The 24,179-nt window shown below is 39.5% G+C and overlaps 1 protein-coding gene across 13 annotated transcripts in view; it reads right to left on the bottom strand.

Moving 5' to 3' along the window:
- The window catches only part of FARS2 (phenylalanyl-tRNA synthetase 2, mitochondrial), a 288,914-nt gene that overhangs the window by 78,526 nt on the left and 186,209 nt on the right, over positions 1-24,179 (bottom strand). Inside the window, exon 7 of one of the 13 annotated variants that reach the window (XM_067290819.1) lies at positions 8,817-10,481. The exons of the other annotated variants lie outside the window; for them this stretch is intronic. Coding sequence (XP_067146920.1) covers positions 10,460-10,481 — 22 coding nt within the window. The 3' untranslated portion in view covers positions 8,817-10,459. Of the gene's footprint in view, positions 1-8,816; positions 10,482-24,179 lie in introns of those variants that run through there. 13 annotated transcript variants of the gene reach the window in all.

Raw genomic sequence — 24,179 nt, 5'->3', positions numbered from 1 at the left:
AAACTGCATACAGTGAGCAAGCGACATACAAATTCCCCTGCAGAAGTTTTGGGAGACTCTATTACATTCTTATATGCCTCCCAGAGCCATCAGGCTGACTTTTGCATTCTGGGCTACAATTCTGCTATTTTCAATGAAATGTCTTTGAAATTACAGTTGCAGGGACTAGTCTTCTACAAAACTTAGGCTGGTACTGTCATGAAGGATGAGGACAGTAGGAAAGAAGGTGCTCTCTCCCACATCTGCTGGGAGAGATGCCCTGCCGTTAGCTTGACATGGCACCGCAGTGTGCCAGCAATGGCTTGTTTACACTCTGTTGAGTGCCATTGCAACACAGGCAATCAGGAACAAACATCATGCTCCTTCTTCACTAACCTCAGTGGACCTTCCAGTACACATTATCCTCACTCATCCTTGTGAGGTCCCCTGTCTTGTACAATCACACGAGCTCTGTCACACACACATTTCCAGCTTAGTCCTTGCTCCATTCTAGAAGCAGCACGGACCCAGCAGCCAAAACTGAAGAGGTTGGCCATAAATTGGGTCGCAAGGGAACAGCAATCAGGAACACACTTCACAACTCTAACAGCTAGCAACACACATGTGAACTTGGAAAAAATTAAATGGCACCCACTTAAAAACTGCATTTCCACCCCATGCTCCAGTGGAACCATACCCCTTCCCTATCTTCTCTCCAGAAACAGGAAGGATCACCTCAGACCTACAATGTGATATACTTGCAGGCAGTGTCTCTTACACAGCAAAACATACAACTTGATTTCATATTTTTCTGAATACATGTCCACATGCATCTTCAGTTTGCTCTGTTTTAGTGTTATTGATTTTAATACCATTAAAAGCATAGAATGTACTTTTGAGATAGAAAATTTAGTTCTTTAGTACAGAACACTTTGGTTGCGTGTAAACAACTAATGGGATTTCAGTTTCATGACAGGCAAATTTTTATCTAAGGCCAATTATCAGCACTAACATTTAGGCAATATTTGACCACCAGCAAGCACCACTGAGGAAACCACAGATTTCCCAGAATACGGGATGTACCAGTGTCGGTGTCCAAAGGCTAAATCGCCCATGCCAGATGTAGTATATAATTTTTAATGGGATCTTCATATTAATAAGACCGTCCCTTGTCAATGAAGACTAAACGCACAGATTAAACCTGATTAAGTGTTTCTAAAGAATTTAACAGACAATTTAGCAAAATGAGATTTTCATATTCAGAAGTGAAGTTCGAGTTAGAATATTTCTGTATGTCCTAAAATGCTTACTATAAAACTGTGCACTAAATCACCTAATGCACGGCACCTAATGCACTCTATAGCATAGAGTTCATTCTGCCACGGGACTTCACAAGTATCCTTATATTACTAGCTATATTCCCTGGAGTTGCTTTATTAAAAATTTTAACATAGACTTCTGAAATCAGGGCAACTCACATATAAAATGCCACCTATATGCATAATTTTTGCAAAACTGGACACAAAGGTGAGGACAGTGCACAGACACATCTACTTAACATTAAGTCTGTAAGGACTCCCAAGGACTACTCATGCCCCTGAAATTAAGCATGTGCAAAAGTCCACGGACAGGAGCCGTGGTGTGTATTTGTAGAGTGAGAGCCTACAGCTGTCTGCACATTCCAGTTTTATACTAGCAGAGCTCCACTTCATTCAGGCATCTCTCCCACCCCCCTGGGACTAGCAGCCGGTGGCTGGGAAGGAAGCTCAGCAACCCCAGGCAAAGGCGTCACTGCAGCTCCCCTCAGAGTCCTCCACGTACTAATAACAAAATATGCGCTGCATATGTAAGTCTCAGAGAGCTCAGGAGTAGGAAAGCTGGTTTATGTAAGACTGAAATGTAGCAGACAATGATATGGCCCCGTGCCCTGCTTTTTTCTCCAAAGCCCACATTATTTGAAAATGTTAGTAAGTTATCTGATAGAGCAAAAAGACTAATTTTCTGATGAGATTTTTCAAAATCAGAAGCAGATACAAAATGAAAAACTTATTGTACATTATTTGTCGAACGAAAGAGCACTTAATTCATATTAGATTCTCTATTGCAAATTTTATTAAGAAACTCCTGAAACTAATTGGTATCAATTCTAAACTGAAGTTTAAATTTGCCATATTCAGTTGTGAAGTTTGAGATAATGAAAAAAGGAGTACATTTAACACTTAAGGAATACATGCCACTAAGCAGTTGCAGAATAATGATCTTTGATTTTACATATCCAGTAAATGTGCAACAGGATGAATCAAACTTTGACTACACCTTCATCAGCAAAGATTCTCTACAAGTCCTGCTAAAAATTTTGCAACATAACATCTCAAGAAAAAAAAGTTAGAAGCTTCATATTCAGTTAGCTATATGGAATGCAAGTCAGACAAATGTCGAGCCAAGCTTTTAGAAAACTGATCCTGTACATTCACACCTGGAATTTTAAAGTTGGCAAGACTCTAAAAAACACATGCTAAGTTTGGATGGCCTTAGTAAAAGAACTCTAGAAGAAAAATCTGTTGATAAAACTGGTTGGGAAATTATGGTATGTAGGAAATCTCCTATGAAACTGGAGATCAAATCTCCAGAGTAGAGAAACAATCCTCTAAACATCATTTGATTTAATCCAATGCCTAACATTGTCCACAGAACAAAAGAAAGTGAAATTTTTTGAATCTCTCTGGTGCTTCAAAGATGTGCAATAAGGGGCAGAAGACTATTTTAGCACATACTTTTACTAATGTAAAGAACACCTAGGCAAGTGAAAGGCGAAGGAGCACCAAGCCCACTAACCTCTGTCATTTTCTTCAATTACCCATACATGACATTTGTGACTGCAACACAACAGGACATTTTTTAAATTCACAGTACAATATGATTTCCAAATAGATTGCCAGGACTCGGTCTGTCTGTCTGAATATGATCTGTCTTAGGCTGAGAACTGAGAAACTCCTATCCAAAAAATAAGTGAAACCAACAAACTTCGATGCTAGACATAATACTGAAAGGAGTCCTAGAGGCACAAACCACTGCAGAAGGCTGTGAGGTGTACGGACCTTTTTTTGTTTCTCCTTGCAATATGCAGACTCACTGTGTGGGAAACACAGGCACTGACTCCACGGCTTTTTCCACAATAAAGGGAGGTTTTGCAGGTGAAGCACCGTACTAGCACTCCCATTCCTGGAAGTCTGCAGTACAGATTGTCCTCAGCAGTGCACGTCCTCAAGGAAAATGTTTCCAATTTTATAATCCAATTTGGATAGACTTGGCTGCCGTACTGCAATGGGTTAACATTAAAATGACTCATCACATCACTATTCAACTATTAAAGGTACTTAAGTGGGAAGAGAGGAAGGTTTCTTTAAAAAATTATTATAAAGGCAGAACCAAAGTCCCATTCAAAGTAATAATAATAATCACAGAATCACACCTGGGAGTGTAATTTGCCCCTGAATTCATAAAATAAAATTTTTGTTTTTTAATTTAGCAGTCTTCATTATTAAATACTACTGTTTACAATTAAAAGCACCATCCTAACTAAAGGAAAAAAAGCTTTAAAGTTAAGAGCTGGAAACAGAGTGTTATTCAAAGGTTTTGAGGGAAGAAAAGCCATAAGAGAGAATTTTTGTTAGGTGAAGAGCCTGAGCAAACAAAACCACCATCTGAGTGAGGAAGAGGAACCTAAGATAAGAAAGAAAAGTGTGAGCTGGTAGTAGAGTAGAGGCACAGAGAGTCAGCAAGATGGGGGGGGAAATGCATGAAGAATTTTGAAGAGGATTTTATTCATACTTTACAAGTGAGGTCTGTTAGAAAGTTATTAAATATGGCAATATATAATGGACAAATTTATATTTCAATAGCTTGATAGATTGATGCATATGCAACATCTCCATTAATTATTTCTGCACTTTCACCAAAGATTTTATGCATGAAATATGAAGTATACACAGTTCACAGAAAGAAAGATATACCTAGATAGATACAGAATATATCGTAAGATAAAAAACGTATCAAAGAAACCTCAGCGTAGGAAGCAAACCTCCAATTATACTGCCATTGCTTTAAATATGCTTAAAGCCACCTGCTTCGCCATGCCACTAAAGGAATTCTGACAGTACTTCTACAGTGGTGCAGCAAAATTTCCTGCAAGATCAAGGTCTTTGTCAGTAAAATATGTCTATATTAATATTAACCCAATACTCACTCTTTTTAGTAGAACAGTAAGCATATTTTCATCTTCTTCTAACTACACGGCCTACATAACCAAACCTCAATTCAGTCAGGTGTTAGGTAAACAAGTGCTAAATAAAGTCAAGAGTTTGACAAAAATTAAATAGCTTGTTCTAGGTTTGAGTTTGGAGATGAGTAGGGGTGGGTATGTTCAGAAGCCTGAAAGGGGAGAATACAGTCAAAATCAGGACTGCAGCCAGGAAAGTCTGGGAACGTCTGCTCTACAGAGCGCTACAGTCTTTGTCTCCCTTCCTTGCGTGGGAAGACAGGCAGACAGGCAGATTCACACATGCATACAAAAGCTTCCTTCATATAGCAGTCTATTGTATATATACATATGGGTCACTCTGAAGTACATTTTCAGCAAAATAGGAAAATTCCAAAGTTAGAATGATACAGAATGACTTCTGCAAAAGTGTATTAATTGGATGGACAACAATGAGTGGGATGGTCAGCTGAACCTGCTACGGGACTTAAGAGTTGGAAACATTATTTGTATCTCATGTTCAACTCTTTCCATTTGAAGCACTCATTATTCTCATTTAATACACTATGAGGATTGGAATAATATTGATAGTTCTCTCTCACACAGGATATTGTGAGGACTGATTCTTATACATATATTGTTTTAAAAATGTAAGATAGAAGATAAATGTTATGTATTATTAGCACTGGTAGGATAGTATGCAGCTTTAAATGAACTCAGCATTTCACACACAGCCAGTAAATCACTACTCAAAAGGTCTCTTCTCTTTCCAACCTTCCTCCCTGATTTCCTCCAACTCCCCAGCTGGTTATTGAGCAAGTTGTAATGTCATCTTAAAAACTAACAGGCTTCCCTAGGGAAAAAATTCTCTGAAGATAAAACATCACAGGCAAGTTCTCCCATTAAAAGGTTTCTATGCAGACAGACTTTGAAAAGCTGAAATAGAATGGCAGTAGAGGCAACGGCACGTCTGGTACATTCTGAAGTATGCTTAAAATGACCAAGAAATACAATACTGTATAATAAAGGAGCCCAGCATTACTAGACTGTCTCCTGATCAAAATCAAAAATGCATGTCTGCTACTGAAACTCGATAGAATTGCAGAAATGACTTTTTTTCTTATACTTGCCATATTTTTCAAGTAGAAAACACAGGAAATCATGTACCATTAAAACTATCACTGTGATAGGTATTTAGTTGATGCATCATAACGAACAGACTCATCTGTGTCATCAAAAGAAATGAAAAACAAAATTAATCCTGCCACCTAGCCATAATTTAGTGTTTCATGACTAAATTGGTTTAGTCATTTTTCACATTTGATTTATATTCTTCGATTTCACAATTAAAGAAAATAATTAAATTATTTGGAATGCTGAGCCATTTTCCCCACAGGGGTAAGCTGGCATTGCTCTATTGTCACCTTGAACTCTCTGTTTAGGCTGGCAGGCAGTTTGCCCATGTCGTGAGCTATCACCGTGCTATGGATTTCCTTATCCTTACCAAGAAACCATTAAACACGTGCTCTCAGCTCTTGTACAATGGCTCAGTCCCTCATTTTGAAATCAGAGGGGCTCCTGTTTCATTTTAATCATCCCCTCCACCTATAGTGAAACCAGGCTGCAGACCCCTTTGCGCCCAAAGGAAACAACCACTTCCCAAACCAGGGCCATGTTCTGGCAGAGTATTTAATCCACATCTCATTAAGCTAACATGCACTTTACTTTGCAACTATTCAGCATTCCTTCTGGTTGTTAAGGTACTTCACTAAACAGGTATTGCTCATGATTCAGTTCAGCTTGCCTCATCTAGTCGGCAGTGCCACAGCTCCCGTTTCTGGTATCACAATTTAGAAACATCACAGAAGTGGTGTCTTTAGCCATAAAAATTCCACATTGTGCTGTCTGTAGTGACACTGTTGATTAAAAAAGTTGACTGTAGAGAAAAAAACTCAGGTATTTGGATGCAGAAATCAGAACTAAAGGCAAAAAAGTACAAAATGAAAGATAAATGGGCAGTCATGGAGAAGGCAAGGAAGGAATGGTCAGGAGGCTGGAGCACATGCCCTGTGAGGATGGGCTGGGGGAGCTTGTTTAGCCTGGAGGGTAACAAGGCTTAGAGGAACCTAACAGCTGCCTTCCAGGACCTTCAAGGAGGTTATCAAGAAGATGGAGCCAGGCTCTTCACAGCCAAGCCTGGCAGGAAGATGAGAGACAACATGCATAAATCAAAATAAACAGAGGTTCAGACTAGATATACGGAAAACCTTTTTCCCCATGAGGACAGCCAAGCAATGGAGCAGGTTGCCTGGGGAGGCTGTGCAGTCTCCAAGCTTGGAGGTTTTCAAGACCTGACTGGCTAAAACCCTGAGCGACCCAGTCTGAAGTCCATGTTGACCCTGCTTTGAGCAAAAGGTTGGACTTGAGACCTCCTGAGGACTCTTCCAACCTGACTGATTCTGTGTTTCTGTATTAAAGATAAGAAAAGAAACCATTTACTTAGAGCAAAGTCACCAGAAACCATAGGGAATAAACAAGTAACTGGAATCTCCAAATTGGTCATTTAAAGGCAACAAAGCCTGAGAAGCACTCAAGGTGTAGCCCCTCTGCTGTAAAGGATTTGAAATGTCTTGCTTCAGTTCTCAGGAAGGGCCCCAGTGATAGACAGTTTTTCCTTATTATATGACTTCTCCATAAGTTTTTGCCTCTCTGCAAGCTTTTAAAGCTTATTCAAATAGGATGCTATCCTCCATCAGTAATGACAAATGTACACATATGATGCCTTAGAGCAGACCAGTGGTGACCAACCTTCCTGACTCTACAAGCTGCACAGCGAAATCTTCACATGACCTGCAAGCATGAGACACACAGCACACATACTGAGAGCCAGGAGGAATCATTTTTCCAAGGGAGGTTCACAGGGTGGATATGACACCAGCTCCTCCAGGGCCTCACCACTCTGCAGAGGAAAAGGGCTGGGTCTTACACAGCTTAGTCCTGTCAGCTTCAGCTGGCTTTACTGGTTTCTCATAGCAGGGGAAGTATTCATCAGCCTCTGCATCAGCATAAATTTTTTTTAAGCCCTTTTTTAAGTCAAATGGCAGCCCTCTGATGCTGAAGCCCCAGTTGAATGCCACATGCACCTCAAGGGCCTGAGGACTCACCACTTGTGGGTCATTTGAGAACCAACAACAGATTTCCTGCATGAAGGGGTCTGTGACCTCAGGGCAGGAGGAAGGCTAGTGAGTGAGTCAGGCAGGGGCATGAGCAAGTGTCACATCCAGAGAAATATTTTCTGGAAAGAGGGATTTTATTTGCGTTTGAAGGAGTGAGAAGAGAAGCACCTTGCATAAGCAGTTTGAATAGTTTAAACAACTTATTTTAAAGGCAATACTAGGCAATACAATTCTGAACACTAAGAAATAATCTTGAATTCTTTAGAATTTTATTAGGTGCAAAAATAATCAAGTTATAGAAATGTATCAGTGTTCTAAGATAATCACTTTAAAGAGTCCACAATTTAATAAAAAATGTAATACAAAAGTTTACTGTAAAAAAATTTAAGTTGTCATGTATAAGTCTTTTTTGCTGTGTAAGTTCTACCTGAAAAGGTTATTTTCTCTAGACATTTTTATAGGAATTGTAAAGAAACGTCTCCTTCAGTCATGCTTTCTCCCAGATCCATGACTGGATAATTTGCACTAACACAAAGCTGTCCTTTTTCAAAAACACATCCATCAAATTTTCCAGGTATCAAAGGGGGGACTCTGCAGCTTCCTATGTAATAGTGCTATGCTGAAAGTTATTAGTAAGTTCCATAAACACAGACCCTGCTTAAGATGATAACTATATTAAACAGATTTCGCTCACACCAAATGCATCAAGCAGTGAAATGCTCCACTGTGAAGTGATGGTTAAAACAATAAGGGGCTACTGCCCACAGCGAAGCAGAAATGGAAGTAAAGGCATAGACTAAGGGGTTTCCTGAGTTTGGCTTGACTGTAGACATATGGGCTCAGCGACAGAGTAGGTGAAGCTATTTGAATACTGTGTAAGAAGAGCGATCAGCAAACAGGCAGCTCTTGAGAAACCACAAGGAATATGGAGCAGAGAGACCACATAGACAATGCTCACAGGAACACAGTTCCCACTGGAAAGACAGGTCCAGAAATCACAAGCAAAGAAACTGCCTGGGTCTCTTTGTCCCACTGTGTTCACAGAGACTGACCTCTGCAGACCACTGCAGGGAAGAAAGCTCTGGCACAGATCATGGGGATTTCTTTCTAGGAGTAACTACCCAGCAAGACCCCAAGCACAGCCAAGCATTCAGTCCAAAAAGAGGCAAAACAAAAAAATGGCCTAATTCCACAAAGTTTAAATCATGAATTCTGAAAGCTGTAGGGTCAACTCAATGCTTGAAGAAGCCAGTAAGCATTCTCCTAGAGAGTCCATTTTGCTCCAGTGTCAGTTATCAATATCCCCAGTCCAGCAGGAATGCTGGGACATGAATCAATAATTGAAGGGAAGAGGAGCAATTTTGTCAGATAAAAGCAGGAATTAAAAAACAAAGGTTCACAGATTTTATTATGTTCAAGAAATACACAACTCCATTTGGATGTTTAGAAGAAAACTGCAATGAAAAGTGACTCTTTAACAAAATACAGATTTCCACTCATGCTTAAAATACAATCTATGCCATTTCTTCTTTTTTCATAGGTGCTTCTGCATCACTGAGCAACAGGAGTGCAATGAAGGGTTAAGTGGCAGGAGGAAGAGGAGACAGTATAGGGACAGCTACTCACTGTTACAACAGTTATTGATCCTCAGAACACAGGCATGACAGCTGTATACAATATTTTGGGGCTATACAGTTCATCCATCATTTACTCCTCAATCTAATCTTCAAACATATTGCCATTACCCAATTCCCATCAAGCTGTGCTAAATGACTCTTTCCACAGAAGCTTACAGGGCACAACCTGCCCCTCCTCTGCCTGCTCTGCAGACACTTCTCTGTCTGTTTGCAACCCGACAGCTTTCCACAGCCATCCTTAACATCTCTTCAAACTAAATTTCTCTGTACGCCTGTCTCCTTTGGAATTGCAAGACAGGCAGACAACAGGGAAGTGGGAAGATGCTAATTGCAAATTAGCTGTGCTGCAGGTCTTCCCTGCCTCACTTTCATCTCATCAGTACCTTCTCACCCCTTGCCTTTCTGGCTTTACTATGCTGTGTCTTGATTGAATTCACAAAAACACTTGGAACCATTACCAGTGTGACAGACAAACAGCAGTCATGCTCTTGGCTTGAAAAAACAAATGTGTCTCTGTGTCCTAGGCATTTCTCAATTAAAGGAGAACAAAGTGGATTTAAACACTCCTTGCCCCTTTACAGCAACAGATTTTAATGCAACCAGGTTTCAGATCTGTTTTTTAAAAGTCAAACAACTGATTTCAGATATGGGGACATGGGAAGAGAGGGCAATAGCTAGAAAAACTGCCTGCAGTAAAAATACCCTGATTTCAAAGCCCTGGAAAGAAAATCGCAAGTTACTGAATTACACAATATAAAAACATAAGAACAGTTGTGCTGGGCAAAACCAAAGATCCATATAGTCCTGTCCTGTTTCCAACAAAAATTATTTCCCTATCCCACAAAACACACACACACAGAAAGAGAGACAGAGAGAGAGAGAAAGAGAGAGAGAAAGAAAGAAGCAGTCTCGATAAGTGGATTCCTTAAGAAATAAAGTAGCAAACCTCAAACGTCTTGCTGGGCTCCAAACCATTTTCAACGCAAAGCTTTCCTGAGATGGATGTCACTTCTATGTGTTTTTACGTCTTAATACATTTCTTTCCATTAACTCATACAGCCTCTCCATATGAACTTTTAGCATCTACATGGCCCTCCTGCAAGGAGCTCCATGGGTACTTGGATCTCACTGTTTGCTGTGAAGCTGGTTCCTAGTAGTTTCATCTGCAGCACGCTGGCTTCTACATAGAAAAGGCAATGAAATATTCTTCTGTATCCATCCTCTCCATACCACCCATGATTTTGTAGATCTCTATCATATTCCTCCAGGAAATCTTCCCTACCAGACCTGGTTCTCACAGTCACTCCCTTGAGGAGAGCTAGTCTAAGGCTCTGATCACCTCTGTCGCCTTTTTCTGAACCTCCTGCATGCCCTTGTTGAAATGGAAATCCCAGGAGTGTGCACAGCATTCAGACTGCATCAGGCCAGACTCTGCACCAAAACACAAAAAAGAGCATGAAAGCACATGGCTGTATCTCCCTCCTCCCGCACGCCATCCAAGCACTGGGAAGCCGGCAGCAGCGGAGGAAGCCACAGCTCCCTATTCTCACCACTGGATATCAGCTTCCTGAAAACTAGGGTGGAACCACAGCTGCCCTGTTTTCTGGAGAGGGCTTATGGCACCTTCATGACAAGAGCCGGGTAGAGCAACTGAGTGCTTTGTTGGATCTCAAGGGGGTCCAGCAGGAATTCAGGGCTGCTCTCCAGCTCACCACCTCCAGCACTAACCTGCCCCAAGGCCCCAGAGATGCCATGTATGCTTTGCAAATGCATCTCTTTTCAGAGGACAGGGCTGTACATATGTCTCTCTCACTGACTATGCATCCAGGTCTGTCTATAGATCAGAAATCATGTTTATTTCAAATGAGAATTCCAATTATAGCACCAAATTATTCTGAGGGGGTAACAACAAAGATGCTGCTTTTGGTCCAACATGGGTTTATTTCAAAGCAATCTCCAACATGCTGCTAAGCAGCAGAAGTTGTAGAATTGTACAACACAAGGCGGGCTGCCAATACTGAGCTCTGCTGCAGCTGAGCAGGCAAAAGTTCAACATAAACAAAAATAATTGAAAATGAAAACTGGGAGGAGAGGGAGGGAAGGGGGCTAGACAGACAAACGGGCGAATGCCAATGCTGAAAAAGAAAACCCTCAGAAACACAAAAAGATTTTCAATACGGAGGGAGAGTGCCCCTTATTTAACCTATAGCCCAAAGAAGCATCCTATAACAAGCTTGTCCCAGCGCTGATAGGAACTGTGAAGCCAGTAGAAAATTCAGCCATGACTTAGATGAGGTTCTTTACAGGCTTAGAAACTGGCCACACATTTTCAGAAGGTAGGACCTCAGACATCAATGCAGTTGAGAAAGTGAGGCCCTCCAGAAGCAGGAGCAGAATTAAGATTTCAGTGATCATATTTTCAAATTCTTCATCAAAGAGCACCGTTCAATTTGCAAATGGAATTGCTTGAAAGTTAAGAGAAACGATTTAACGTCACCTTTGCAACTTTGACTCTGGCCTCTTAGGCATCTTTGCCATACACTGAGTAAGGCTGTGGAACTACAATTTCAGAGAGACTTGGGAATTAAGAACTTTTGTAATTCACACCCCTAAAGGTGAGGTTTCACACTCGAACTGAGGTTGAACAGGTGGTGCTTTGCAGACGATTTATTTGCTTTGACCAGGGAAAGGTGAAAACTGGGTCTGCCCTGTAGAAACTGTAGTCAAAGCTAGCAAAACAAGTGATCGCTAGAAACTGCTCCTAGGTGGATTCTGTAGGCACAGAACAGTGTGGAGCATCACCTTTTAGATGCTGCTGAAAAAGATAATTGCTGAAGGAGGGATGCTTAAGGCTAATACTGGAACCCAAGAATGAGGTAGGGATCACAAATCACTATGCTGTCTTCAATGCTCCCAGCATAACAGTACAACTTTTTTCCTTAAGGAAGTGGCAGGAATTTCTTATAGAAAATGTTAAGTGAATGTATTGTATTATGGCTTTGCTACCAGTTTCATGTATGATTTAGACAGTGTTTCTCAGCCTGTTGCCCATGGACCACTGAAATGACCAGAGGAAAAAATATGCACTTACTTCTACACATGCATGGAAACAAAGCGTGAAAGACAAAATAAAGCCACAATTGAGCATTCAAAATATAGCCTAAATTTTTGTTGACAATAAATGAAAAACCATTTGAGGCAACACTAACCAAGATGATTGGTGGCTTTATCTTTTCTTCCCTTTTCCTTCCCCCTTAGTCTATTCTTTGTCTACAAGCATTTAAACACTATTATGGAAGGCAGGGTAAAATTGCAAAATTTACAGTTGAAAAATAGGCAGAAATAACATCCAGCAACATAATAGTTCATCGTGGGAAAACCCCTCATACTGTCCCCCAAAAGATCAAGAAATATGCGCAGCACAAACATGGTAAAGAAAAGCTACAATCTTCCCAAAGGAACAAGAAAAACAAAACACTTAAAATATTACAATGCTAGCAAAAAAGTCAGTGTCATGTGCTCACCTTGGATAGAGCCTCACTTTGATCTCCACATCCAAAAATACGGAAAGGTAAAAAAAATAAATAAAGGGCCCTAGAGACAGGCAACAAAAGTTATTAGTCAAAGAAAGACAACTGCATGAGAAACGGCTGACAAGATTGTGACTGTTTAAGTGAAAGATGACAAGAGGACTGAATAAATTTACACAATACAGTGAAAGCTAATTAGGAACTATTTTGTACTTGCCTTCCTAATACAAAGTCAAAAAGAATGGTATCATATGTAAAACTGATACTTTGTTTTAAAAACAACAGATGAATAACCTGTGGAAGTCATTGCTGCAAAATGTTACTGAGGACTAAAACGCAAGTGAATATGTCTACAGATAATCCATACAGTTCCATTATAAGCAATCACTAACGGACAGAGATTAGGAAGACATTCTATAATGGAGAGATCATCTCCGAACAGTTCAGCAAAGAATTTCATATACCTCCCTCTGTAGCATCCTAGGTGAGCTACTGCTGGCAACAGGACACCCGACCAGCTGGGACATTCACCTGGTTACTCCAGCCTTTCCTGCATATCCACGGTTGTTCTGCTATCAGAACTGCCCCGGGGCAACACACACCAGGCGTAAGCCAGGTATTACATCTGAAAGGATGTATATATCCTGAAAGGAATGCTTGGGCTTTTATCAAGCAGCCTAGATTAGAAAAGTCAAACTCCCGCAGTTATGGCAAATTTTTTGTAATTTCATTTCCAGCCCTTCCTAATGCTTAAACAAACTAGCCCACACTTCCTGTACTCTCTGATCTTCTGAGAGTTTATTTTCCATTCTAACATTCTGCTTTTTAATTTCATGTAAAAGTTACTAAACTTGTTATTTTGTGGTGACCCAGGAACAGACTGCAGATAAGAAAAAAACCAAGAACAGTACACCTTGCTCACATCTTTGTGACACTACATAAGCAAACCCATAGAGCCCCTTACAAGCAAACATATTCATTTTGAAGACAGACTCTCCTAAAGGTAATGAGATTCTCTGTAAAGAAGACATCCTTCTGTAAAGGAAATGTTGATAGCTCTGTCAGCACCCCCAAATGCCTGTCAAAGGCAGACAATAAACCAAATAAGGTGAGGAGAGAAATTTGTTTCCTAGCCAAGCAAACCTAGCATGAATGCAATAATAAGTGATAGTTCAGTTTGGCAAGGTCAAAGTTGGCAATGGCTACTTACCTCCTCCCTTCCTTCCCAGTCATATGTTTGCAAAAGTTGACATTGTCATATTTGCACATTCATATTGAGGAAAAAACCCCAACATTCCTACCTACAGCTTTATTTGCTCTTTCGTGTTCCATATCTGATTAGTCTGGCACTACAACATGAGAAAATGTGATAATGAATCTGTATTTTTATTTGCCCTTAATGAAGTAAGGGATGATGGCAGGGTTGATTTCAGTCAGAGGTTGCCAGCTTTCACAATGCATAAAAGGTGGCTTAGTAGAATGCAAGTATGTATTACAACATTTGCATGCCTTTTGTAGTTCTAAAATACCAAAAACTGGAATGACTTCTGTATGCAACTGTAATGCAAATCTCATTATTAACTACCACTTTACCATACTGAACAAATATCAGTGTGTCCCTCCTGAATAACAAGTGTATTTCTAACAGCAGTCATATATTTCTAAATGGAGAACTGAATTCACTGGCAATAAAGTCCAGGTTCCCGGAAGAGAAATGACTCTCTGTTATCTGCAGACAGATTGGATTTTAATGAGCAGAGGAGACACATAGGGCCTGATCCTCATTCCACTGAAGTCAATGGGAAGTACCTACTTCAACAGGCTTTGGATGGAGCTCTGAGGCCCTGATTTTGCATCTGTTACACTCCCAGCTGCACTGAAAGCAGCAGGGAGTTTCAGTATCCCTGAATGAAGAATGGATTCTTCGACAACTACCAGTTCTCCAGTGCAAACAATCTACTACCAGCAAGCAAAACATGACTTCAAATTCAATGCAATACAACCCTACAACAGCACAAAACCAAACTATCATTATTTCACATCCCAGCAGAGCCACCATAAGCCAAAGGTGTTTGCTCCATCCAGTAGTGCTGATAATGTTCAGGAGGTCAAAAAAACTCCCCACCACAAGGCTTGCTGATGCACCAGCCTTAATGCTAGAATTCTGCAATCACTCTGATTAAGAAGTGCTTCAATGCAAAAAACTTTGAGCCACGCTAAGGTAGCAAAAGACAGCCTAATGAAAGAGAGCACCAGTCCAACTACCTGGAATATCTAAGAGCAAAACATCCAGAAAGCTTTGCCCAAACATTAGGTCTAACGGAGCAAGTTCAAGACATTCAGGAACAGGCAGAAACAGTAGTGACAAAAAGTCACTGGAAAGAAAAACATCATCAAAACACGTCTCTAGGGATATCTGAATTCTCTAGAGCTAGAGACAAAAACAGCATCTCATTTGTGAATAATAGTAACAACAAAGATGGTAAACCTAGTTCACAAACATTTTCAGAAGAGCAGATGCAAAACAGCAAGCATTAGGGGTATGTGAATTGGTTGCAAAATAAATAACACAGTCATCATTCTTCTCATAGCCTACAGAATAAATATATAATCTGTCATAAATTATTTAATCTTTGCTATAGGGAAAGGAATTGAACAACAAAGTTGGAAAGGATATTCAATTTTACTATTTTCTCCACCATGGAAATTCTCACATTTCTTATAAGTAGGAAAAATTCAATTGCTGACAATTTCAGGTTGTATTTGCAAAACAGAATTTTTTGGACCAATAGGCTCATCTTGTGCCAGGCAAGTTTGTGAAGAAACTGCAGGTAAGTGTTCCAAATATATTATAATCTTTTCCACTAGTCCGTTACGGGTGCTTTGCTGACAGTATATATTATTTTCAAGTTTGCATATTTTAGTAATAATATTTTCTTGCAACAGAATGATCTGCTCATCTGGAATTGGCGGAAGGTGATGGGACAAACTAATATACTGGAATAGTAACTTACCATGGATGATGGATTACATATGATTTTTTTCATTTGCAATCTCTAACACAGAGTTTAAAAGGCACGTCTTTTTCTCTCATTTGATATTTTTCTCTTTATTGTTGTGCTTTGCAAGCCATTACTTAAGCATATGCATAACTTGATCATTAACCAAGCTCTTTAATGAACTTCAATAAATTACATGTAACCTTTGAGTTAAGGATGCAGTTCTTCAGTTAAAACTGTTAATACTCATGATTCTAGGATCTCTTTAAGGTGCTGCTGCACTCTGTGGTATGTACAGTATGCAAACACAGCTGGGGTCAAGAAACAAGTGTTCTTCAGAACTGTTTAACAGCTTTTCGTCTATTTGACCCTCTGACCAGTCATGGCAAGAGCTTGCTATAGATATTCTCCATGATAAAATTAAATTATTAAGTACAATTAGTTTGAATTTGTAAGTCAAAACAGACCTGTTTTATAAATAGGATTCCTGACAAAAATAATCAATAAATAAAAGAATAAGAGAATCAGAGACTAGCACATGTTAATTTCAAACTGCTGAGATACTGCTACAATCTCCAGATCCAGCAAACTTCAGGTTTCTGGAATAAAGCATTGTCACATTGAAATCCATAGCAGAATTCCTGACTGGAGGACCAAGATTTATCTCTTCTGAGATACAGCCCACTCTTGGTGTTCAGTTGTTCTCGTGCCCTTGTTCAACACTAGTTTCTGCTGTTACTGGCCTTTCTTAAGCCATCCCCACTTTCCATGTATATCATAAAAATCAACAACATGTAAATTTTTCATTACTTGTAGCTGAAATGCAGAAAAGGGTATTAGAGAAGTGGACTGTATTCCTGTGTTTGCTTCAGGTTTCCAACAAGCTGCTGACAAGACTGTTCACCAGCTGCAAGTTACTCATTTTCTGTGTGCCTGTTTTAAGTCTGTGGGATCTGACTCGCAAAAAGCACTGAGCACTTACAACTTCCAGTGAAGTTGATGAAAGCTGTGCTCTGATCACAGAGAAATGTAAATGCTGAGGACTCTGAAGAAGAAAGGAAAAAAAAAAAACAGGATAGGAACTTTCTAAACTGAGAACCCCCAAAGAGTGGACACTTCTAATCAGCACTATGGCTCATCTCTCTCTCGTCAGCATGTAAAATGGGCTGCTGTTACATCACCTATAAGAGATAAGGACAAGATAAGAGATAAGGATAAGATAAGAGATAAGGATAAGAGATAAGATAAGGATATATTCATTATGATTTGAAAAAAGAAAACCCAAAGTAAAAAGGTCCTAGAAGATCACCATAACAAGTGAATAAGGAAATTAATAATTCCTTACTCAGTTCAGAGCTTGGATGGTGAGAGGTAAACAAAAATGTGATCTCTCCCTGCATGATGCAGATGGAGATATTTGAATAGCTACCTTACCAGGCTGAATGTCTGGAGAAATTAACTCTACTCCTAACTGAGCATGTGTTCAAGATCTTGTAAACTGGCTGTACCAGGGTGGTTTCTTATAAGGGTGGGGAAAAGATAATTCTCCAACACTTGAACAACCCAGTTTCGAATCACATGGATTCCAGATCTTCTCAGCGAAACAATTCTGGAATTTTTCTCTTAACATGGATCAGACATGGTCTACATAAAACCCAACATGAAACCACCATTTGCATATCACATCATTATTTATGTCAAAAATTTCCCCCCCACACAACCTGCCTGTGGAACAATTCAGTCCTGATAGTCCTAAATAACTCAAAAGAAAGTCATAATAAGGAATGCTGAATAATCCTAATTGGTATAATTGCTATGTGCCTCTGCATCTACAGCCCTCTTGTCTAAATGTGACTGCTTTCCCAAAATCACTTTCAAAATTTTATACTTACATGTACTGATAAGATGAAATCTTCTACACTAGGCTGTGCTCCCATAAGCTAAATAAGTTAGACATGACCTAACCTATTGATCGTGCTGGCTGGATGGCAAACTTCAAGATAAACCAGGATCCTGATGGAATCGCTAATTGAATAGTCAATACTATGATGTATTCTAGCTCTTCGAGTTAGTACTAAAATTTATGCTTCTCTCTGATCCTTCATTTTGCATTAATGGCTCTGTACCGAAGAGAAGATGAAGCTGTTCTAGACAGTCAAAACTTCAGTCCTGATCACAGAGACCAAGAGATGAACTAGTGACCTTTCTTTTTAAATAATTAATGGAGGATCACAAGGATCTGAATGCTGCAAGAAGTATACATTATCAGTTTGGATGGTGGGATAAACAGTACACTTCCAAAATCTGTGGGAAAAAAAAGGGGGATTATGGGGACGGGAAGAATGCAAGAAGGCAGTCTTAGAATTCAAAATGGTCTTGATAAATTGGAGTGACAGTCTAAGCTCAGGGTAATGAAAGTCCACACAGACCAGGACAAACTTCTCCGCTTAAAAGAGAGAAATCAAGTACAGAATAGGAAATAACTGGCTAGGCAACAGTTCTGCAGGAAAAGATGTGGCACTCTGAACACACTCTGAAGTCTAATTACCTAATAGAAATAATATGCATAATTGTGTTCTCCTATGCACATTTTTTAAACTCTCAGCCAAGGCTTTCAAAAGATATAGATGTTTAGAGCATACTTTTTTGGTCTAAGTTTTAAGACACCTGAAGGAGAACATTTTCAGAAGCGCTAAACTCCCAGCTTCCAAGAATCATGGCTCTTTACAGCCTCTTAATTTGGTTATCCAGAAAAGTTGTTAGTCATGTTTGAAGATAATGGCCTTTTTTAGTTTTGGTGCTTTCTTCCTGTCTCATTTTTTCACCTTTGCTTTCCTTCAGTTTTCATTCCTGTTTTGCTCAATGCTCCAGGTAGAACTCAATAGTAGTGGAACTTTTGCTTTTAAAGGCAAGAAATTTCACTCTGTTAATACCTCACTAAAGTCAAAAACAAAGCAAAACAAAACTGTAAGTTGAAAGGCAATGGAGAAGCATTTTGAATTCCTGAATCATTCTGAGCCTTCACCTACTTTGTATTTATTAATGAAATAAGAACATTTGGGGTTTTGGACCTTTAAAAATATGATACCATTAGTAACAGGAGAACCTGTTTGCTTTAAATTCTTCCACCTAAGGACATTGATGCTTCAGCTAGAAATCAACCATCATACAAGGATGGCAGATGAAGGGAAAAAAAAGAAAGAAAATAAACATTAAAATCAAATGTAGGAAAAAAGAATGAATGGGGGAATTACTAATTACATACAAGATACCTTTAAAACAGATATTATATAGATTGTATATTGATTCTCCATTCAGCATTTGCCTAGGTTGGTAGTTCTGCCTCTAGTACATAGAAACATTTTTTTCTCTAGTGGAATAATACACTGAATTGACCTTGTGTGAGAGAGGGAAGATTACAGAGGAAATAAGCATGGGTTCAAAGCAGATTTCAAATCCAGTAGATTCAAAACCCCCAAACATATGTAAAACTAGCAAAATTATACACTAGTGAAGCACATTAATCTACTTATACATTAGAAACTTATCCCTAACTTAAAAATCTTGTGCCTTAGAAACTTATCCCTAAAATATTCTCCACCAAGCTGAAGCTGGATTTACTTCAAAGTCATCACAAGGAACTGGGTTAGCAAAAGAGAGTAGAAGGCCTTAAATATGTAATGTTAAATATCTACCACTTTAAAACTGCATAAACACACATTCACTTTGTAGTTCAGAATGGCTATTATAATGATCTACTGGGTTAATATTCAGTTTCACAATTGGTATAATATAACTGTAATTCATATTTACACAATGGACTGTAACAGCCCAGAAGGACCCACTGAGGTCTGCTGAGGAAATTACCATACAAAAAAGGAAGTTTAAGATTGTCTAGATATTACACACATTTAACCATACAGGAAACAGATATTGCCATACGCCACCATTTAATCTAGTGTCCTGCTGATAGAATTGTCTAGTAACAGATGTTTCCAAGCTGTATGAAATACAACAGTGATTTTATAAATTCTGCAGGTCCATAATTCATATTGGGATATCATCATGACCCCAGACAGATGTCACTTATGTTCTAAAGCCTGAGAATTGACAGTCTTTACAAATTTGGGGTAACCATAGAGGTTTATTTGCTTGAAAGATTTCCAGTACTGCAGACTTATTATGCACCATGCTGCATATTTTAGTTGGATTTTTAAATGTTTCCTTGTGGACTAATACTATGGAGAAAAATGGCCCTACTGGCTTCTTTTATCACCTTTAATTTTTTTTTAAAGTTCTCTCATATCTTATTTTCCCTTTTTTTCAAATGAAATTACATTAGTTCATAAACCTTTTTTCTCCTCTCATCAGAGCAATCATCTTCTCCCCAAAGTTGTGTATTGAGATACTCTTACATCTCCACCTCTTAAACACTTTGAACAGGAGAAACAGCATTATGGCCAATATCAAAATTAGTTAAAAAAAAAAAAAGGGGATATGTAGGTTAAATTTTCTAAGTGTCCCATTAAATTGTTGGCATTGGGATTTTTTGAATGCTTTATTAATGACAGCAAGGGCCTAACTGTCAGAGGTTCAGAGTTCCTACAGTTCCCAGTGATTTCAGTGGGAGTTGCTAGGATTGAGAAGTTCTGAAAAGTAAGCATTTACGTTATGAAACAAAAAATAGAAATACATGCATTAGCAGGTACTATGGAAAAATGTCTGTCTTAAGTGATACAACCCACAGTTAACACTGGGCTTTGCTTAATTGATTCTAGCCCTTAATTTAGTTCAAGAAGACCTCGAACATGCTGCATTGTCCTAGTCGGTTTTCACTTGCTCAATATTCATCCCATCTATTCAACACAACTGATGCTACTGTTCTGACCCAAGCTGTCAAATTTGCTGTGCACTGGCCCACTGTGACTTCAGATATGTCACTTGATTCTTCTCTTTCGCTGGTCTGCAGGATAAGCATGGCAATATCTCAAATAAGAACTGTGAGACCATCATATATAAAGGTGTTAAAAATAAAACGATGGGACTACATTAAATTAATCTTCATCTATCTCCTTTCTGATGTTCATTCACAAAGTAGCATTCTGTTCAAATGTTGCAAAGTATGAACAGCCATTCATTTCCTTACTATCCATCTATCCCACATTTGTATTGTGGTCATAAAAACACTGAACATACAATTTTCCTTCATCCACAGAATAATTTTTAAAAGGCACCCTTCCCTTGCATTTCTGTGTGATTTCAGATAAAAAATAACAGATAAGTTGCATGCAGTTTGTGTTAGTATTAACATTACCAGACAGCATTTGAAAGAAGCAGGACAGAAACCTGAATTCTGGAGGAATCTTGAACACTAGCAGTGTCCATCTAGATGTATATTTTGCAGCTCAGGTCCACCACTATAGCATATAGATCCTATGGGGCACACAATCCCATGAGTTTCTATTCTTTTTACTCAGAGATTAGGATGCTCAGCACTACATAGAACTTGGCAACAGTTTTCCTGGACTAATAATTTAAAGTGGACTGGTAGGCTAAAACAAAACATCTATCAAGGACAAAACAAAAAATATGAAAACACTATGATCTCTTTCAGGAATGCTGACATTAGTTTGTTCTGAAATGAAAGAAAATCTTATTTCCTCAGCCTAAATGCTGACATTTTCCAGCACGGAGATAATTAACCTCTGAGCTGTTTAATGCATTAACTCAACTTAAAAAAAATCCTTTCTATCTATAAGGCTTTTTCCATACAAAAATGTGTGCTGGACCCATAAAATATATAGAGCAAGATTAATTATTTAGTGCTAAATCTATCTCTCTTCTGTGTAGCAATACTAGGAAGCAAAGAGGGGCATATAAAGACTTTTCCCTCTCATTCCCCACCTTGGCAGCACTACAGGATCTATGTTTGGCTGAATCTAGCCTAAGAAATAGGGGTCTGACTACCATATTATCAGACTCAACACAGTTCTAAGAAGGTCTAGCCACAGGATGAGTGCAAATGCCTGTATTCCCAGCAGGTATCGCATGTGCAATTCTCAACGCCCACAGGACAGTGGTGTTCCTTCACAGCCCTAAGAAATGCCTTGTGGCTCAGTACTGTGCCCACCTTGCCCGTAAGAGATAGCCAAATGGCCCCAGTTCTACCTTTCCGTGCCTACCCTGCCTTCCTTACCCTACAGACAGAATTTAAGAGAAACTCAGAATCTGCTAAAGAAGTGTTAAGCACACATATTGAGCTTCTTCACAATACTGGGACATCACAGCAAACAAACATACCACACTTTCACGCTAAATTTCATTTAAAAGCTGATGAAGGAGGAGTGAGACAAAAACTATAGGAAGGATGAGTGGCTATTGTTTTAAAGAAAAACTAGTTGCAGACACAGATCTGAGACCTAACAGAAACACATTTCCCTCCCTCGCCCGTTCTCTGTTGCAGCAGTTCCCAACTTCCAACATGGGCAGCCAGGACTGGTGACCTTGACAGTATTCAGCCGTCTTGACTTCCCAGCCTGCCGGGGAGGTCAGCCAGCTAAGGAGTTATTCTGAGAGAACAGATGGGGCAGGGGCAGAGACTAAGAAGAGAGGGAGAGTGCATCCCAGCCTCAGGCAGCAGCAGGAGCACAGCAATGATCATCCCAAGCAGAGGAGGATGGAGGCAGAGCAATGGCAAAGGTGGAAAAAAATCTTCCAATGTGAGGTAAGAAGAGGGGGACAAAGCACAGGATGAAGGGAGGACTATTGGTCTCTTCCACATAGTGAATTCTTTCTTTCATCCTAGCTGCTGAGTAGAGCACTTTCAAAAGGCATTGCAAGATTATACTGATTTCAGGCTCCTCAGTGAATGCACCATTTAACATCTAACGGATGTGATTACAAAAGGTTTCACTGTTTATTTTACCTCTGATGCATACATAGCCATTGTAATGCTTCCCAATTCTAATATGGTCACAGTTACATATTACGGAAAACACTTTTGCACAGAAGTAGTCTCAGCCTCCGGTCTACAAGGACAGTGATTCACTAGGATTTCTCTGAACTTAGAAGCACTCGTAAGCCTATTGTTAACCCCCTTGCATCCAGCGGCAGCTGACTCATTTAGCTATCTTTCAGCAGCCCACTGCTTGTCAATAAATCACTGTGCTAATTCCTGTGACGCCTCCTGTGAAGTGCTTTGGGAATTGTGGCAAAGATTTCTGGGCTGCCTCTGAGAACTGGTTGTGAATGGCTGACTCTGGGTTGACATGATGAAAAAAGGTTAAGCTCTTCACCCAAGCAGCCTCTTAGAAAGATTCATTGCGACTCCAGCGATCCCTTTTCTATAGAGCAAGCCTATGCTCTGTATCTGCCTGAATACATAAGGGAGTTGACATTTGTCTTCTGTGTGGCTCATGTACTTAAGTTTTCCTCTCTTCTCATTACCCGTGAAGGGTAATTACATTTCGCATGGAATATCACTGGTGATGCATCACACTTCAGGGCTGTGTTTCCCCCCGCCTCTAATGGGACCCTGTGGTTACTTCATCTTTTTCCTTTCCTGAATACCAAACCTCCCACAAGTCTGTGCGTTAGCCACCAGCCTCCCACCAAAGAAGAATAATGGGACTCCTACTGAAGCTCATTAATAGTAAATTATTTTCTGTTAGTGAAGATGATTTTCTCTGTGAAGTCTCTGAAGAGCCATGGACTATACAGCAGAACACAGTCTGACCCACAATTGATTTGAATACAGTGGTTTAAAGGAAACCTCAGACTTCAACAGTGAGCCATTAAGAACAGCTATTTGTACGGTGCCTGTCTGAACACTGAGAAAGGGAGAAAAGGTAGAGTCTTTCTTTCCTGACTGGTTGATTATTCTTTTCCCATCAGATGGTCTTCAAGTGAATGTTTGCATCAGAGGTCTGAAGCAGCAGACAAAAGCTAAGTAAAAAAGCTGTAAGTCATAGAACTCACATTTTATTGTAAAGAGCATGGATTTTTCTGTCTTTTTGTAAAACAAAGCTAAGGCATTTCCTGGTGTTTCTCAAGACAAGAAATGCCCAGAATAAGCAGATGCCAAACAGTTCAAGGTCACACTGTTTCTACAGGATAGACTCTTCTGTGTCTCTGTAGTTCCTCTGATAGTTCTTTATGATGCTTTGAGGTTGTAAAAGTTTGGGCATGGAACTGCTATTTGTGGGGGAGAATTTGAATCAGCCTGAGGGAATTAGACATCTGAATCTACACTGGAATTCAAAAGCTCCAGGCCAAGCATTAAAAATCTTTGAAGAGGATGCTTAATAAAAACATGCAGACCATATTCCAAGTCTACACCTGTATACATAATAAATACTGAAAAGGTCTACTTCCATATCAAACAGTACTTTCTGGCTTGTGCCATGGAAGTGCATGCTCTTTTTTGCTATCTCAGACCTCTGACTTCTCCTAGTAGGTACTACAAAGGAAAACTAGGAGGAATTAAAAGCTTTTCTGTTCAATCTCTCAAAAAGAAAAACTAGCAGATGGCTGCCTTGTGTTTCATGGATGCCCCTGCTAGCACATGGGATATCTTGGAGAGCTAAACTCTGACAGCCTCA

Source organism: Apteryx mantelli, chromosome 2 (assembly GCF_036417845.1).
Source record: "Apteryx mantelli isolate bAptMan1 chromosome 2, bAptMan1.hap1, whole genome shotgun sequence".
Lineage (NCBI taxonomy): Eukaryota > Metazoa > Chordata > Aves > Apterygiformes > Apterygidae > Apteryx > Apteryx mantelli.
This window is presented reverse-complemented; position numbering and strand designations above follow the sequence as displayed.